Below are 19,746 nucleotides of genomic sequence, written 5' to 3'. Positions count from 1 at the left end.
TCTTTAAGAGGCTCCTCTGTCCTCCACTCGTTACCTGTATTAATGGCACCTGTTTGAACTTGTTATCAGTATAAAAGACACCTGTCCACAACCTCAAACAGTCACACTCCAAACTCCACTATGGCCAAGACCAAAGAGCTGTCAAAGGACACCAGAAACAAAATTGTAGACCTGCACCAGGCTGGGAAGACCGAATCTGCAATAGGTAAGCAGCTTGGTTTGAAGAAATCAACTGTGGGAGCAATTATTAGGAAATGGAAGACATACAAGACCACTGATAATCTCCCTCGATCTGGGGCTCCACGCAAGATCTCACCCCGTGGGGTCAAAATGATCACAAGAACGGTGAGCAAAAATCCCAGAACCACACGGGGGGACCTAGTGAATGACCTGCAGAGAGCTGGGACCAAAGTAACAAAGCCTACCATCAGTAACACACTACGCCGCCAGGGACTCAAATCCTGCAGTGCCAGACGTGTCCCCCTGCTTAAGCCAGTACATGTCCAGGCCCGTCTGAAGTTTGCTAGAGAGCATTTGGATGATCCAGAAGAAGATTGGGAGAATGTCATATGGTCAGATGAAACCCAAATAGAACTTTTTGGTAAAAACTCAACTCGTCGTGTTTGGAGGACAAAGAATGCTGAGTTGCATCCAAAGAACACCATACCTACTGTGAAGCATGGGGGTGGAAACATCATGCTGTGGGGCTGTTTTTCTGCAAAGGGACCAGGACGACTGATCCGTGTAAAGGAAAGAATGAATGGGGCCATGTATCGTGAGATTTTGAGTGAAAACCTTCTTCCATCAGCAAGGGCATTGAAGATGAAATGTGGCTGGGTCTTTCAGCATGACAATGATCCCAAACACACCGCCCGGGCAACGAAGGAGTGGCTTCGTAAGAAGCATTTCAAGGTCCTGGAGTGGCCTAGCCAGTCTCCAGATCTCAACCCCATAGAAAATCTTTGGAGGGAGTTGAAAGTCCGTGTTGCCCAGCAACAGCCCCAAAACAGGAGATCTGCATGGAGGAATGGGCCAAAATACTAGCAACAGTGTGTGAAAACCTTGTGAAGACTTACAGAACGTTTGACCTCTGTCATTGCCAACAAAGGGTATATAACAAAGTATTGAGATAAACTTTTGTTATTGACCAAATACTTATTTTCCACCATCATTTGCAAATAAATTCATTAAAAATCCTACAATGTGATTTTCTGGATTTTTTTTTCTCATTTTGTCTGTCATAGTTGAAGTGTACCTATGATGAAAATTACAGGCCTCTCTCATCTTTTTAAGTGGGAGAACTTGCACAATTGGTGGCTGACTAAATACTTTTTTGCCCCACTGTACCTGTTGGTTTGGCGACGAGTATGAAGCGAGGGCCAGCCAACGAGAGCATACAGCATACCCAGTGGTGGGTAGTATATGTGGCTTTGGTGACAAAACATATGGCAATGTGATAGACTGCATCCAATTTGTTGAGTAGAGTGTTGGAGGCTATTTTGTAAATGACATCGCCGAAGTCGAGGATCGGTAGGATGGTCAGTTTTACGAGGGTATGTTTGGCAGCATGAGTGAAGGATGCTTTGTTGCGAAATAGGAAGCCGATTCTAGATTTCATTTTCGATTGGAGATGTTTAATGTGAGTCTGGAAGGAGAGTTTACAGTCTAACCAAACACCTAGGTATTTGTAGTTGTCCACATATTCTAAGTCAGAACCATCCAGAGTAGTGATGATGGACGGGTGGGCAGGTGCGGGCAGCGAACGGTGGAAGAGCATACATTTAGTTTTACTTGCATTTAAGAGTAGTTGGAGGCCACGGAAGGAGGGTTGTTGTCCTGTTGGAAGGTGAACCTTCACCCCAGTCTAATGTCCTGATCGCTCTGGAGCAGATTTTCATCAAGGATCTTTCTGTACTTTGCGCCATACATTTTTACCTCGATTCTGACTAGTCTCCCAATCCCTGCCGCTGAAAAACATCCCCACAGCATGATGTTGCCACCACGCTTCACAGCGTGGTGGCACCTGGATGGTGCCAGGTTTCCTCCAGCTTGGCATTCAGGCCAAAGAGTTCAATCTTGGTTTCATCAGACCAGAGAATTGTGTTTCTCATGGTCTGAGATTCTTTAAGTGCCTTTTAGCAAACTCCAAGCGGGCTGTCATGTGCTTTTTACTGAGGAGTGGCTTCTGTCTGGCCACTCCACCATAAAGGCCTGATTGCTGTAGTGCTGCAGAGATGGTTGTCCTTCTGGAATGTTCTCCCATCTCCACAGAGGAACTCTACAGCTTTGTCATAGTGACCATCGGGTTCTTGGTCACCTCCCTGACCAAGGCCCTTCTCCCCAATAACATTTTTAAAAAACCTTTATTTAACTAAGCAAGTCAGTTAAGAACAAATTCTTATTTACAATGACGGCCTACCTTCAGGAGCAGAACGACAGATTTTTACATTGTCAGCTCGGGGATTCGATCCAGCAACCTTTCGGTTACTGGCCCAACGCTATAACCACTAGGCTACCTGCCGCTCCAAAAGTGGTGGTTCCACTGGGAACCATCGTTCCACGATTGCTCAGTTTGGCCGAGTGGCCAGCTCTACGAAGAGTCATGGTGGTTACAAACTTCTTTCATTTAAGAATGATGGAGGTCACAGTGTTCTTGGGGACCTTCAATGCTGCAGAAAATAAATGTTTTGGTACCCTTCCCCAGATCTGTGCCTCGACACAATCCTGTCTCGGAGCTCTACGAACAATTCCTTCAACCTCAAAGCTTGGTTTTTGCTCTGACATGCACTGTCAACCGTGGGACCTTATATAGACAGGTGTGTGCCTTTTCAAATCAGGTCCAATCAGTTGAATTTACCACAGGTGGACTCCAATCAAGTTGTAGAAACATCTCAAGGATGATCAATGGAAACAGGATACACCCGAGCTCAATTTCGAGTCTCATAGCAAAGGGTCTGAATACTTATGTAAATAAGGTATTTATTTAATACATTTGCAAAAAATTCAAAAACCTGCTCTCGCTTTGTCATTATGGGGTATTGTGTGTAGATTGCTGGGGATTTTAATTTTATTTTATCCATTTTAGAATAAAGCTGTAACGTAACAAAATGTGGAAAAAGTCAAGGGGTCTGAATACTTTCTGAAGGCACTCTATATATAGGAAAGCCACCAAGAGATAACAAAAATACTATTAACACACTATTCAAATATACATATTCTTATATACAGTAGTTAAATTAGATTTTTAGAAAGAGGAGAAGCGCTGTGATACAATATGTATTTTAATCTGTTTTTTAAAGCATTCCACTATGACATGGCTCTACACATAACTGAGCAACGCATTAAATCTGTTTTTGGTTTAGGTACCGTGAAGAAACCCATAGTGGCGTGTCCGGTGGGATATGTATGTCTAGAAGAGAAGTAGTCAATTTCTTCTCAACCCTCAACCATGAAAGACTATCATGTATGTTGTTGATGTTAGTTCTGTGTGCGCAGTTAAGGGCAAGGCGTGGTGCTTTGTTTTGAGCCAGCTGCAGTTTTGAAGGTCTTTCTTTACTGCACCTGACCATATTACCTGACAGTGTCACATCTGCTCCTGCAACGCCCTCTACTGCTCATCATGTGTTGCCTTGACCTGCCACCTCCCCTAGTGCTCTTTCCCTCTCTCTCTCTCTCTGTGTGTGTGTGTGTGTGTGTGTGTGTGTGTGTGTGTGTGTGTGTGTGTGTGTGTGTGTGTGTATGTGGGCGGAGACAGGTGTGCTGGAGTCAGAGCAGATCCCCACCAGCTGCAACCTGTTCCATAATCAAGACCTCTACTAATACTCAGCCCTGCCACTTCCATGCTGCCCGATCATAATCTCTGCTCAGTCAGTCTACGTTTCTAGCCGTTTGTTACTATTCAGATCCTGTTGTGTCCGTTTTCCTTGCCTAACGCTGTTTTCCTCTCCGCTACAGTTCTGCCCGCTCTGACTCTGGTCCCTGTCTCCAGTCCCACGTCTCGTCATCCTGCTACTCTGTCCTGGATTCCCCACTCTACTACTCCCTTGGATTTCCCTCCGGACCTGCTTACCCTGTCCCAACCCCTCTCGCTCCAGCCTCAGCCTCCGCACCTGGTTTCCAGCAACACGCCCGAGCTTCCCCTGACCTGCACTCCATCTCCCCCTTGTTTCAATAAATATCTTGGTTACTTTATCCCAGTCTTCTCGTCTGAGTCTGCTCTTGGGTTCCCCTGTTCCACTCCGCGTAACAGACAGTAATTAAGATGGAACATGATCAAAGCCTGAACAAATGGTACAGTTGATCTTTGTGTCAAACGTAGAACATGTTTTTATAAGAGACATACCTCTACCCATCTTAACAACAAATTTGTCAATACGACTTGACCATCCAATGTTACTCCTAGGAGTTCAGCTTCTTCAAATTGTCCAATAGTCGCACCCTTTATGCACAACTCCAGTTGAGGTTTAGGTCTAAGAGAATGCTTTTGGTTTTAGATGTATTTAAGACCAGTTTGTTAATTACCCATTCTGACACTAACTGTAACACCTTGCTAAGAGTCTCAGTGAGCTCACTGGCTGTAGGTGCTGATGTGTAGAGTGTGCAATCATCAGCATACATAGTCATTTTTGCCTCTTGTAAGACAAGTGGCAAATCATTTGTAAAAATAGAGAAGAGTAACGGCCCAAGGCAACTGCCTTGAGGGACACCGCACTGTACATATCTGATGTTAGAGAAGCTTCCGTTGAGTTCAATTGGATAAGTAACTCTCCAACCATGTGATGGCAGGTGATGTAAAGCAATAACAAGTTTGTTTTTTCAATAACAAATTATGATCAATAACATCAAATGCTGCACTGAAATCTAATACAACTCCAACTATCATCTTGTTATCCATTTATTTTAGCCAATCCTCAGTCATCTGAGTCACTGCAGTACAAGTTGAATGCCCTTCCCTAAACGCATGCTGAAAGTCACTAGTTAACTTGTTCTTTAAAGAATATACTGAACAAAAATATAAACGCAACATGTAAAGTGTTGGTCCCATTTCTCATGAGCTGGAAAAAAAGATCCCAGAAATGTTCCATACGCAGAAAAAGCTTATTTCTCTAAAATTTTGTGCAAAAATTGGTTTATATCTCTGTTAGTGCGCATGTCTTCTTTTCCAAGATAATCCATCCACCTGACAGGTGTGGCATATCAAGAAGCTGATTAAACATCATGATCATTACACAGGTGTACCTTGTGCTGGGGGCAATAAAAGGCCACTCACACAACACAATGCCACCAATGTCTCAAGTTTTACAGGAAGCGTGCGATTGGCATGCTGACTGCAGGAATGTCCACCAGAGCTGTAGCCAGAGAATTTAATGTTTGTTTCTCTATCATAAACCACCTCTGTCGTTTTTAAAGAATTTTGCAGTACGTCCAACTGGCCTCACAACCGCAGACCACGTGTAACCACACGAGCCCAGGACTTCCACATCTGGCTTCTTCACCTGCGGGTTGGTCTGAGACCAGCCACCTGGACAGATGATTAAACTGTGGGTTTGCACAACTGAAGAATTTCTGCACGAATTGTCAGAAACTATCTCAGGGAAGCTCATCTGCATGCTTGTTGTCCTCACCAGGGTCTTGACCTGACTTCAGTTCGGCCTCGTAACTGACTTCAGTGGGCAAATGCTCACCTCCGCGATTGGCCACTGGCACCCAGGAGAAGTGTGCTCTTCACGGATTAATCCTGGTTTCAACTGTACCGGGCAGATGGCAGACAGCGTGTATGGCGTCATGTGGGCGAGCGGTTAGCTGATGTCAACATTGTCAACAGTCTCCAATTAGGGTGTAATCAGCCAACAATGTCTCTGGATTTTCCCTCAGCAGTTTTAGTTTGTTTATAATGTTCAGTTTTTTTTTCTGCTGATAGATCAAATGGAATATGCCAAGCTCCTGCTACTATTGCTATTTTTAGAATTTGAGTATTGATGCATGTCAGTGGAGGCTGGTGAGAGGAGCTATATGAGGACAAGCTCATTGTAATGGCTGGAATGGAATTAAAGGAACGGAGTCAAACGTGGCTTTCATATGTTTGATACCGTTCCATGTATGCCATTCCAGCCATTACAATGAGCCTGTCCTGCTATTTATTTTTAATTGTTTTATTATTTGACCTTTATTTAACCAGGTAGGCCAGTTGAGAACAAGTTCTCATTTACAACTTTGACCTGGCCAAGATAAAGCAAAAATGTGTGACAAAAACAACAACACAGAGTTACACATGGGATAAACAAACGTACAGTCAATAACACAACAAAATCTTTGTACAGTGTGTGCAAATGTAGTGAGATTAGGGAGGTAAGGCAATAAATAGGCCATAGAGGCGAAATAATTACAATTTAGCATTAGTACTGGAGTGATAGATGTGCAAGTAGGGATACTGGGGTGCAAAAGAGCAAAAATAAATAAATAACAATATGGGGATGAGGTAGTTGGGTGTGCTATTTACAGATGGGCTGTGTACAGGTACAGTGATCAGTAAGCTTCTCTGACAGCTGATGATTACAGTTAGAGTGGGAGATATGTCTCCAGCTTCAATGATTTTTGCAATTCGTTCCAGTCATTGACAGCAGAGAACTTGAAAGAAAGGCGGCCAAAGAGGTGTTGGCTTTGGGGATGAGCAGTGAAATTTACCTGCTGGAGCGCATGCTACGGGTGGGTGTTGCTATGGTGATCAGTGAGCTGATATAAGGCGGGGCTTTACCTAGCAAAGACTTATAGATGACCTGTAGCCAGTGGGTTTGGCAACAAATATGTAGCGAGGTTCAGCCAACGAGAGCATACAGGGCACAGTGGTGGGTAGTATATGGGGCTTTGGTGACAAAACGGATGGCACTGTGATAGACTACATCCAATTTGCTGAGTAGTGTTGGAGGCTACAGAGAAGGTATGTTGGGATTCGAAATGGTCGGTGATCTGTTTATTAACTTGTCTTACGAAGACCTTAGAAAGGTCTTTGTAAGGATGGATATTGGTCTATAACAGTTTTGGTCTAGAGTGTCTCCCCCTTTGAAGAGGGTGATGACCGTGGCAGCTTTCCAATCTTTGGGGATCTCAGACGATACGAAAGAGGTTGAACAGGCTAGTAATAGGGGTTGCAACAATTTTGGCGGATAATTTTAGAAAGAAAGGGTCCAGATTGTCTAGCCCAGCTGATTTGTAGGGATCCAGATTTTGCAGCTCTTTCAGAACATCAGCTGTCTGGATTTGGGCGAAGGAGAAGCGGGGGGGACTTGGGCAAGTTTCTGCGGGCGTTGCAGCGTAGTTGGCCAGGGTAGGGGTAGCCAGGTGGAAAGCATGGCCAGCCGTAGAAAAATGCTTATTGAAATGATCGATTATCGTAGATTTATCGGTGGTGACAGTGTTTGCTAGCCTCAGTGCAGTGGGCCGCTGGGAGGAGGTGCTCTTATTCTCCATGGACTTTTCAGTGTCCCAAAACTTTTTGGAATTAGTGCTACAGGATGCACATTTCTGTTTGAAAAAGCTAGCCTTAGCTTTCCTAACTGACTGTGTATATTGGTTCCTGACTTCCCTGAAAAGCCGAATATCACGGGGGCTATTCGATGCTAATGCGGTACGCCACAGGATGTTTTTGTGCTGGTCAAGGGCAGTCAAGTATGGGGTGAACCAAGGGCTATATCTGTTCTTAGTTCTAAATTTTTTGAATGGGGCATGCTCATTTAAGATGGTGAGGAAAGCACTTTTAAAGAGCAACCAGGCATCCTCTACTGACGGGATGAGGTCAATATCCTTCCAGGATACCCGGGCCAGATTGATTAGAAAGGCCTGCTCACTGAAGTGTTTTAGGGAGCATTTGACAGTGATGAGGGGTGGTCGTTTGACCGCGGACCCATTACGGACGCAGGCAATGAGGCAGTGATCGCTGAGATCCTGGTTGAAGACAGCAGAGGTGTATTTAGAGGGCAAGTTGGTCAGGATGATATCTATGATATCCTACCTCTCCTTTATGTGTGTTTTTGTTTGTTTGTTGACTTTCCAATACTGTCTTTCCTTTAGAAATCCTCCAAATCAATTCCTTTTTCTGTTGGTTTTATCCTCTATTTCTCCTCATCCTTCTTCTCGTTGTCCTGATGCCCTAGTCCCTCAATCCTGCCCTTGTTGCTTCTTGCCAGATGATCAAGATAACTTAGTAGACTAGCTAGCCTTTAGAGCCAGGTTGATCAATCTCTCTCAAAATCAAACAATGTTCTCAAAGGAAAAACATCTACTAATATCTCCAGATGTGGAGAACACAGCACTACATATAAACAAAATACAAAATAATTGAACAAAAATAATACAATTGTATGAGGAGCTCTCCCTAACTGCTGCTGCTCAGTTAGATGGTGATGTCACTATACTCTATACATGGGCCGTGTGCATTTTCTGCTGGTGTATCCTGAGGCAGCTCCTCTCTGAGAACCTCTTCCCGCACTGCGTACAGGCAAACGGACTCTCTCCTGTGTGGACCTTCAGGTGCATCTTCAGCCGGTGCTGGTGGGAGAACCTCTTCTCACACTGGGGGCAGCTGTACGGTTTCTCCCCTGTGTGGACCCTTTGGTGCCTCTTCAGGTTGAATGAGTGGGAAAAACTGGCCCGGCACAGGTGGCAGCCAAATGGTTTCTCCCCAGTGTGCATCCTCTGGTGCCTCTTCAGACTGGATGAGTGTGAAAAACTGGCCTGGCAAAGGTGGCAGCTGAATGGTTTCTCACCCGTGTGCATCCTCTGGTGGATCTCCACCTGTTTGGGGAAACTGAAGGCTTTCCCACAGAATAAACATGGGAAGCGCTTCTCTTCGCCACTGGATCTACTGATATCGTTACTACTACTGTCATTTGTCATCGGGCTTGTGTAGCAATTTAGTGTTGAGGCACTGGCATTGTCTGAGGTCTGGTTTAATATTAGGAGAGTGTGAGGAGGATGAAGGCCAGGGAGTGTCTGTGTTGTCCCAGGGTCCATGTTCCAGTTGATAGATCCTATAGAAGGCAGGCTGAAGGCAGCACCTGTTAGGGGGTTAACCTGAGGTGCCATCAGTCTCTCTGAATCAAAACTATAGGAGCAGGACGGAGCATCGCTAACCGAGTCTGTTCTCTCCAGCCGCATACGGACACCTCCCCGCACCCGCAGACCAAATCTACACCTCGCCCTCGTCTCAGCCAGTCTGTTGTCATGGAGACTAAGTTTGGATGTTGTTTTGTTTTTGACTGTCTGTTTCTGGTTGTGGTTAACAGTGTTGTTCCCCAGCCCAGAGATGAGGACGTTGTCCCATCCACTGACCTCCGCTTGGCCATTGGCTGCACCCTTCTGGGTCTGGGAATCCAAGATGGCCACCCAGTCTCCTCTGTTATCCTCCAGCCAACCACCTGCAGGAAGAGGTTAGAAAGTAGACATTTGTTTTTTTAAGTGAATCACCTGGTCAAGTTAATTTATTATGTGTGCCTTTGTATTTAAACATAAGTTGTACTGATTTCATTTTATGAATGAAGAAAAAACAATTGCCGGTTGTATCACTATTCCCATTGAAGATCTATTACTGTATGTAGGCTATATGCATTGCCTTATGTCAGATAGTGAGATGATTTCGGCTGCGCTGATGAGGGATGAGCGTTGCGTAGAAGTGACGCCACCTGTCGGAAGACAATGGGCTATATGTATTTGTCCTTTACCTTGCTCCCCCATCTTTAGTCCACTCAGCAGAATAATGCTCTCTGGTCCATCTTCTATGGTCTCCTCTTTGACCAGCAGCAGATCAGGCTTCCCATCCTCCATGTCTACTGACTGTAAGAGATACAGAGTGAGAGGATGTTGGATCAAGAAATCTGATATGGGCACCCTGCTATGGAGCATCTTCTGATTGGGCAATGAGGGACTGCTATGAGTACTATGCAAACATGTTTGTTGATTTGATTACTTGACACTCTTTAATGGTTTGATCATTCAAAAGCATGGTCCCACACTTGATAACCCCTTACATTTGTTGAAATTGGCCTATATGGTTAGGTCCAAATTGAAACATTTCTAACAGAAGAACTATACAAAGCATATATGCATTACCATGGTAGCAATTGAAAGAGAACACTTTGGAGATTATATGGAAATTATAAAACCAAACGTAAGGACATAACAGTTCACCTGACACAAGATTGAATCCAAACATGACAATGTTGATATTATGTTCATTTTACATTTACTGTACTTTTCACAGCATATGTCAATAACAAAATCTGAAAATACATTCAGTAACATAATAAGAATATTAATTGAAACTTTGGAGTAGGTGGAAGTTAAGAAAAAACTATTACAAGGGTTTGAGTGAGAGGTCTAACTGGTGTCTCCAAGTAGACACACACCTCTCCAAACTGTGCACAGTTCCTAAGTAATATCAATGCATTTTTATTACTCAAGGAAAAAGCCTTCAACTACACTACATGGTCAAAAGTATGTGGACAACCTTTCAAATTAGTGGACTTGGCTATTTCAGCCACACCCATTGCTGACAGGTGTATAAAATCGAGCACACAGACATGCAATCTCCATAGACAAACATTGGCAGTAGAATGGCCTTACTGAAGAGCTCAGTGACTTTTAACGTGGCACCATCATAGGATGCCACCTTTACAACAAGCTAGTTTGTAAAATTTCTGCCCTGCAAGAGCTTCCCCGGTCAACTGTAAGTGCGGTTTGTTTTATTTATTTATAAAACTAATTTGAGGGGGTAGATCAGCTTTATTATTGCAGATAGACTCTAGCTTCCATCAATGTAATTGTCTGCATCATTTCAAATCGCCCATATATATTTGTTTAAATATATATACACTAACGGTCATAAAGTTAATTTAATTTGAGGAAATTGTGTATGAGCCAATCAGTTCTGTTGTGACAAGGTAGGGGTGTAATACAGAAATTAGACCTATTTGGTAAACGACCAAGTTCAAATTATGGCAAGAACAGCTCAAACAAGCAAAGAGAAACGACAGTCCATCATTACTTTAGGACATGACGGTCAGTCAATATGGAAAATTTCAAGAACTTTGAAAGTTTCTTCAAGTGCAGTCGCAAAAACCATCAAGCGCTATGATGAAACTGGCTCTCACGAGGACCTCTACAGGAAAGGAAGAGCCAGAGTTACCTCTGCTGCAGAGGATAAGTTCATTAGAGTTACCAGCCTCAGAAATTGCAGCCAAATAAATGCTTCACAGAGTTCAAGTAACAGACACATCAACTGTTCAGAGGAGACTGCGTGAATCAGGCCTTCATGGTCAAATTGCTGCAAAGAAACCACTACTAAAGGACACCAAGAAGAAGAAGAGACTTGCTTGGGCCAAGAAACAAGAGCAATGGACATTAGACCGGTGGAAATCTGTCCTTTGGTCTGATGAGTCCAAATTTGGGATTTTTGGTTCCAACCGCCGTGCCTTTGTGAGATGCAGAGTAGGTGAACGGATGATCTCCGCATGTGATCTCCGCACTGTGAAGAATGGAGGAGGAGGTGTGATGGTGCTTTGCTGGTGACATCGTCTGATTTATTTAGAATTCAAGGCACACTTAACCAGCATGGCTACCACAGAGATATGCCATCACATCTAGTTTGCGCTTAGTGGGACTATCATTTGTTTTTCAACAGGACAATGACCCAACACATCTCCAAGCTGTGTAATGGCTATTTGACCAAGAAGGAGAGTGATGGAGTGCTGCATCAGATGACCTGGCCTCCACAATCACTCGACCTCAACCGAATTGAGATGGTTAGGGATGAGTTGGACCACAGAGTGAAGGAAAAGCAGCCAACAAGTGCTCAGCATATGTGGGAACTCCTTCAAGACTGTTGGATAAGCATTCCAGGTGAAGCTGGTTGAGAGAATGCCAAGAGTGTGCAAAGCTGTCATCAAGGCAAAGGGTGGCTACTTTGAAGAATATAAAATATAAAATATTTTTGGGTTACTACATTATTCCATATGTGTTAATTCATAGTTTGTCTAAAAAGAAAGAAAAACCCTTGAATTAGTAGGTGTGTCCAAACTTTTGACTGGTGCTGTACATACAGTTGAAGTCCGAAGTTTACATACACCTTAGCCAAATACATTTAAACTCAGTTTTTCACAATACCTGACATTTTATCCTAGTAAAAATTCCCTGGATCACCACTTTATTTTAAGAATGTGAAATGTCAGAATAATAGTAGAGAAAATTGTTTATTTCAGCTTTTAATTCTTTCATCACATTCCCAGTGGGCCAGAAGTTTACATACACTCAATTAGTATTTGGTAGCATTGCCTTTAAATTGGGTCAAACGTTTCGGGCAGCCATCCACAAGCTTCCCTCGGTAAGTTGGGTGAATTTTGGCCCATTCCTCCTGACAGAGCTGGTGTAACCGAGTCAGGTTTGTAGGCCTCCTTGCTCGCGCACGCTTTTTCAGTTCTGCCCACAAATTTTCTATAGGATTGAGGTCAGGGCTTTGTGATGGCCACTCCAATACCTTGACTTTGTTGTCCTTAAGCCATTTTGCCACAACTTTGGAAGTATGCTTGGGGTCATTGTCCATTTGGAAGACCAATTTGCGACCAAGCTTTAACTTCCTGACTGATGTCTTGAGATGTTGCTTCAATATATCCACATAATTTTACTTCCTCATGATGCCATCTATTTTGTGAAGTGTACCAGTCCCTCCTGCAGCAAAGCACCCCACAACATGATGCTGCCACCTCGTGCTTCGCGGTTGGGATGGTGTTCTTCAGCTTGCAAGCCTCCACCCTTTTTCCTCCAAACATAACGATGGTCATTATGGCCAAACAGTTCTATTTTTGTTTCATCAAACCAGAGGACATTTCTCCATAAAGTACGATGTTTGTCCCCATGTGCAGTTGCACACCGTAGTCTGGCTTTTTTATGGCGGTTTTGGGGCAGTGGCTTCTTCCTTGCTGAGCGGCCTTTCAGGCTATGACGATATAGGACTCGTTTTACTGTGGATATAGATACTTTTTTACCTGTTTCCTCCAGCATCTTCCCAAGGTCCTTTGCTGTTGTTCTGGGAATGATTTGCACTTTTCGCACCATAGTACGTTCATCTCTAGGAGACAGAACGTGTCTCCTTTCTGAGTAGTATGACGGCTGTGTGGTTTGTAAACAATTGTTGGAAAAATTACTTGTGTCATGCACAAAGTAGATGTCCTAACCGACTTGCCAAAACTATAGTTTGTTGACAAGAAATTTGTGGAGTGGTTGAAAAAACGAGTTTTAATGACTCCAACTTAAGTGTATGTAAACTTCCGACTTCAACTGTACATACAGTGCATTCGGAAAGTATTCAGAACACTTGACTTTTTCCACATTTTGTTACGTTACAGCCTTATTCTAAAATGTATTAAATTATTTTTTAGCCTCATCAATTTACACACAATACTCCATAATGACAAAGCGAAAACAGGTTTCAGACATTTTGCTATGAGACTCGAAATTGAGCTCAGGTGCATCCTATTTCCAATGATCTTCCTTGAGATGTTTCTACAACTTGATTGGAATGCACTTGTGGTAAATTCAATTGATTGGACATGATTTTGAAAGGCACACACCTGAATATGAAGGTCCCACAGTTGACAGTGTATGGCAGAGCAAAAACCAAATCATGAGGTCGAAGGAATTGTCCGTAGAGCTCCGAGACAGGATTGTGTCAAGGCCAGACCTGGGGAAGGGTACCAAAAAATGTCTGCAGCAGTGAAGGTCCCCAAAAACACAGTGGCCTCCATTATTTTTTTACCCCTTTTTTCTCCCCAGTTTTTGTGGTATCCAATTGGTAGTTACAGTCTTGTCTCATTGCTGAAACTCCCGTAAGGACTCGGGAGAGGCAAAGGCCGAGAGCCGTGCATCCCCCGAAACACAACCCAGCCAAGCCGCACTGCTTCTTGACACAATGCCCACTTAACCCAGAAGCCAGCCTCGCCAACATGTCCGGAGGAAACACTGTACACCTGGCGACTGTGTCAGTGTGCACTGTGCCCGGCACGCCACAGGAGTCGCTAATGTGCGATGGGACAAGGACATCCCGGCCGGCCAAACCCTCCCCTAACCCGGACGACGCTGGGCCAATTGTGCGCTGCTCCATGGGTCTCCCGGTCGCGGCCGGCTGTGAGAGAGCCTGGACACGAACCCAGAATCTCTAGTGGTACAGCTAGCACTGCGATGCAGCGCCTTAGACCACTGCGCCACTCAGGAGGCCCGGCCTCCATCATTCTTAAATGGAAGAAGTTTGGAACCACCAAGAATCGTCCTAAAACTAGCCGCCCAGCCAAACTGAGCAATCAGGGGAGAAGGGCCTTGGTCAGGGAGGTGACCAAGAACCCAACGGTCACTCTGACAGAACTCCAGAGAACCTCTGTGGAGATGGGAGAACCTTCCAGAAGAACAACCATCTCTGCAGTACTCCACCAATCAGGCCTTTATGGTAGAGTGGCCAGACTGAAGCCACTCCTCAGTAAAAGGCACATGACAGCCCGCTTAGAGTTTGCCAAAAGGCTCATTAAGGACTCAGACCATAAGAAACAAGATTTTACTCCATGTGTAACTCTGTGTTGTTGTATGTGTCGAACAGGCCCTCTGATTTGACACACTGAACTCTATCAGAGAAGTAGTTGGTGAACCAGGCGAGGCAATCATTTGAGAAACCAAGGCTATTGAGTCTGCCGATGAGGATGTGGTGATTGACAGAGTCGAAAGCCTTGGCCAGGTCAATGAATACGGCTGCACAGTATTATTTCTTATCGATGGCGGTTAAGATATCGTTTAGGACCTTGAGCGTGGCTGAGGTGCACCCATGACCAGCTCTGAAACCAGATTGCATAGCGGAGAAGGTGCGGTGGGATTCAAAATGGACTGTAATCTGTTTGTTGACTTGGCTTTCGAAGACCTTAAAGGCAGGGTAGGATAGATATAGGTCTGTAGCAGTTTGGGTCAAGAGTGTCCCCCCCTTTGAAGAGGGGGATGACCACAGCTGCTTTCCAATCTTTGGGAATCTCAGACAACACAAAAGAGAGGTTGAACAGGCTAGTAATAGGGGTTGTAACAATTTCGGCAGATAATTTTAGAAAGAAAGAGTCCAGATTGTCTAGCCCGGCTGATTTGTAGGGGTCCAGATTTTGCAGCTATTTCAGAACATCAGCTGACTGGATTTGGCAGAAGGAGAAATGGGGAAGGCTTGGGCGAGTTGCTGTGGGGGTTGCAGTGCTGTTGACCGGGGTAGGGGTATCCAGGTGGAAAGCATGGCCAGCCGTAGAAAAATGCTTATTGAAATTCTCAATTATAGTGGATTTATCGGTGGTGACAGAGTTTCCTATCCTCAGTGCAGTGGGCAGCTGGGAGGGGGTATACAGGGGGTACTGGTACAGAGTCAATGTGCGGGGGCACCAGTTAGTCAAGGTAATTGAGGTAATATGTACATGTAGATAGAGTTAAAGTGATTATGCATAGATAATAAACAGAGTAGCAGCAGTGTAAAATAATGGTCCGGGTAGCCCTTTGATTAGCTGTTCAGGAGCCTTTTGGACCTTTTGGACCTAGACTTGGCGCTCTGGTACTGCTTGCTGTGCGTAAGCAGAGAGAACAGTCTATGAGTAGGGTGGCTGGAGTCTTTGACAATTTTTAGGGCCTTCCTCTGACACCGCCTGGTATAGAAGTCCTGGATGGTAGGAAACTTGGCCCCAGTGATGTACTGGGCTGTACGCACTACCCTCTGTAGTGCCTTGCGGTCGGAGGCCAAGCAGTTGCCATACCAGGCAGTGATGCAACCAGTCAGGATGCTCTCAATAGTGCAGCTGTAGAACCTTTTGAGGATCTGAGGACCCATTCCAAATCTTTTCAGTCTCCTGAGGGGGAATAGGCTTTGTCGTGCCCTCTTCACAACTGTCTTAGTGTGTTTGGACCATGATAGTTTGTTGGTGATGTGGACACCAAGGAACTTGAAGTTCTCAACCTGCTCCACTGCTGCCCCGTCAATGAGAATGGGGGTGTGCTCTGTCCTCCTTTTCCTGTCGTCCACAATCATCTCCTTTGTCTTGATCACGTTGAGGGAGAGGTTGTTTTCCTGGCACCACACTGCCAGGTCTCTGACCTCCTAGCTATAGGCTGTCTCATCATTGAGCAACCCTAAGCACACAGCCAAGACAACGCAGGAGTGGCTTCGGGACAAGTCTCTGAATGACCTTGAGTGGCCCAGCCAGAGCCTGGACTTGAACCTGATCGAACATCTCTGGAGAGACCTGAAAATAGCTGTGCAGCAACGCTCCCTATCCAACCTGACAGAGCTTGAGAGGATCTGCAGAGAAGAATGGGATTAACTCCCCAAATACAGGTGTGCCAAGCTTGTAGCGTCATCCCCATGAAGACTTGAGGTTGTAATCGCTGCCAAAGGTGCTTCAACAAAGTACTGAGTAAAGAGTCTGAATACTTATGTAAATGTGATATTTCAGTTTTGTATTTGTAATATATTTACAAAAATGTCTAAACCTGTTTTTGCTTCGACATTATGGGGTATTATGTGTAGATTGATGAGGGAAAAAATAAATGTAATCAATTTTAGAATAAGGCTGTAACGTAAGAAAATGTGGAAAAAGTTAAGGGGTCTGAATATTTTCCGAATGCCACCACCATGCACACAAATACATACACACACATATACATACACACACATACAGTCGAAGTTGGAAGTTTACATACACTTAGGTTGGAGTCATTAAAACTCGTTTTTCAACCACTCCACAAATTTCTTTGTAACAAACTATAGTTTTGGCAAGTCGGTTAGGACATCTACTTTGTGCATGACACAAGTAATTTTTCCAACAATTGTTTACAGAGACAGATTATTTCACTTATAATTCACTGTATCACAATTCCAGTGGGTTAGAAGTTTACATACACTAAGTTGACTGTGCCTTTAAACATCTTGAAAATTCCAGAAAATGATGTTATGGCTTTAGAAGCTTCTGATAGGCTAATTAACATAATTTGAGTAAATTGGAGGTGTACCTGTGGATGTATTTCAAGGCCTACCTTCAATCTCAGTGCCTCTTTGCTTGACATCATCGGAAAATCAAAAGAAATCAGCCAAGACCTCCGAAAAAAAATTGTAGACCTCCACAAGTCTGGTTCATCCTTGGGAGCAATTTCCAAACGCCTGAAGGTACCACGTCCATCTGTACAAACAATAGTACGCAAGTATAAACACCATGGGACCACGCAACTCCTAGAGATGAACGTACTTTGGTGCGAAAAGTGCAAATCAATCCCAGAACAACAGCAAAGGACCCTGTGAAGATGCTGGAGGAAACAGGTACAAAAGTATCTATAGCCACAGTAAAACGAGTCCTATATCGACATAACCTGAAAGGCCGCTCAGCAAGGAAGAAGCCACTGCTCCAAAACCACCATAAAAAAGCCAGACTACGGGTTGCAACTGCACATGGGGACAAAGATTGTACTTTTTGGAGAAATGTCCTCTGGTCTGATGAAACAAAAATAGAACTGTTGGTCATAATGACCATCGTTATGTTTGGAGGAAAAAGGGGGAGGCTTGCAAGCCGAAGAACATCATCCCAACCGTGAAGGACGGGGTTTGCAGCATCATGTTGTGGGGGTGCTTTGCTGCAGGAGGGACTGGTGCACTTCACAAAATAGATGGCATCTCAAGACATCAGTCAGGAAGTTAAAGCTTGGTCGCAAATTGGTCTTCCAAATGGACAATGACCCCAAGCATACTTCCAAAGTTGTGGCAAAATGGCTTAAGGAAAACAAAGTCAAGGTATTGGAGTGGCCATCACAAAGCCCTGACCTCAATCCTACAGAAAATGTGTGGTCAGAACTGAAAAAGTGTGTGCAAGCAAGGAGGCCTACAAACCTGACTCAGTTACACCAGCTCTGTCAGGAGGAATGGGCCAAAATTCCCCCAACTTGTTGTGGGAAGCTTGTGGAAGGCTACCCAAAACATTTGACCCAAGTTAAGCAATTTAAAGGCAATGCTACCAAATGCTAATTGAGTGTATGTAAACTTCTGACCCACTGGGAATGTGATGAAGGAATTCTCTCTGCTATTATTCTGACATTTCACATTCTTAAAATAAAGTGATGACCCTAACTGACCTAAGACATAGAATTTTTACTTGGATTAAATGTCAGGAATTGTGAAAAACTGAGTTTAAATGTATTTGGCTAAGGTGTACGTAAACTTCGGACTTTAACTGCACATATAAAATACATAGACATATTTGAAAATATATTTTACTTTATTATTTTCCACTAACCCTACCACCCCTCCCCTAATTGGTGTAAACTATTGAATAACAACATTTTGGCTTCTACTTCCAGTTTATACATACAAAAACTGCAAGAGATACTGTTGCATGTAGGTCTAGATTATTTATGGATTGTTCATTTAGAATTATCAAAACATTCTTTTAACCACTCCAAAGACTCCAAAGCAATTGCATGTGGCGCAGGTACCACTGAAATGCTGCTTTTTTCTATTATCAAGACACCTGCTCGTAACTTTTAGCTGGTTAGGACACCTCATGATGTCTCCTAAATACTGTATCTGTCAACTAGGTATGGCTCTTATCACTAAAGAAGCTTCACACACAGCTTTTATTTTTACCCATCAAAGTAGGAGTAAAAATGTATCTACTCTCAGCCCTTATGACAAATGTTCTACTCTGAGAGGCTTTGTGGATACAGGCCCTGATGTATACAAAATTGTCTCAATGAAAGTCCTCGAATGAAAAGTCCCATTTTTGTGTTTATTAAACATAAACCATTTTTAAATACACCATAAGAAAACCACACATACACGTCTTAACAAAAAAATCGTCATGAACTTGATTAAGTACATTCCTTTCTCATTAACCCTTTACACTTGTGGACATTGGCCTATATGGAAAAGGCCATATTGAAATGTTTCCTACAGAAGAAATATAAAAGTATATGCATTACCATGGTAACAGTTTAAAGGGGACACTTTATTTATTTATTTAGCCTTTATTTAACTCGGCAAGTCAATTAAGATGGTGGCCTAGGAACAGTGGGTTAACTGCCTTGCTCAGGGGCTGAACGACCGATTTTTAATTTGTCAGCTCGGGGATTCGAATTAGCAACTTTTTGGTTAATGGCCCAACACTCTAACCACTAGCATACCTGGCGCCCCACTTGTCTGATCATTTCCCCATAATCTCCAAAGGTGAGGACACAACCGTTCATCTGATAAGACTGAATCCAAACATAACACTTGATTTTATGTGCATTTTACTTTTACTGGATTTTGTCGCATTTGTTGATAACGAAATCTCAAAATACTCTGGATGCATTCAGTAACATGAAAATAATTTTCTTGGAAAATGTGGGGTAGTCGCAACATAAGACAACAAAAATTACAAGGGTTTGAGTGAGAGGTCTAACTGGTGTCTAAGTGGCCACACACCTCTCCAAACTGTGCAGTTCCCACATCATTTCAATGCACTTTTATGATTCAAGGAAAGAGCCTTCAAATATAAGATGCTTTTTGAGCTCTCCTAGCTTCGAAATTGAGGAACTGAAGCAAGCACACTGTATTTTTTATTTTACACAGCCCTGTATTCCCACCATAACACAATTACTATTGTTATTTAAGCAATGCAAAATGTTCCATTATAAATCTCAATCTGGGTCAGGTGGGCATCATTT

The 19,746-nt window shown here is 43.6% G+C and overlaps 1 protein-coding gene across 1 annotated transcript in view; it reads right to left on the bottom strand.

Annotated features, from left to right (window-relative positions):
* Positions 1 to 7,972: 7,972 nt before the first annotated feature.
* The window catches only part of LOC120052910 (zinc finger protein 777-like), a 105,919-nt gene continuing 94,145 nt past the window's right edge, over positions 7,973 to 19,746 (bottom strand). Inside the window, exons 8-9 of the mRNA XM_039000130.1 lie at positions 9,717 to 9,828; positions 7,973 to 9,413 (exon numbers count right to left, since the gene is read on the bottom strand). Coding sequence (XP_038856058.1) covers positions 8,413 to 9,413; positions 9,717 to 9,828 — 1,113 coding nt within the window. The 3' untranslated portion in view covers positions 7,973 to 8,412. The remainder of the gene's footprint in view (positions 9,414 to 9,716; positions 9,829 to 19,746) is intronic.

Source organism: Salvelinus namaycush, chromosome 8 (assembly GCF_016432855.1).
Source record: "Salvelinus namaycush isolate Seneca chromosome 8, SaNama_1.0, whole genome shotgun sequence".
In the NCBI taxonomy this organism is placed as follows: domain Eukaryota; kingdom Metazoa; phylum Chordata; class Actinopteri; order Salmoniformes; family Salmonidae; genus Salvelinus; species Salvelinus namaycush.
This window is presented reverse-complemented; position numbering and strand designations above follow the sequence as displayed.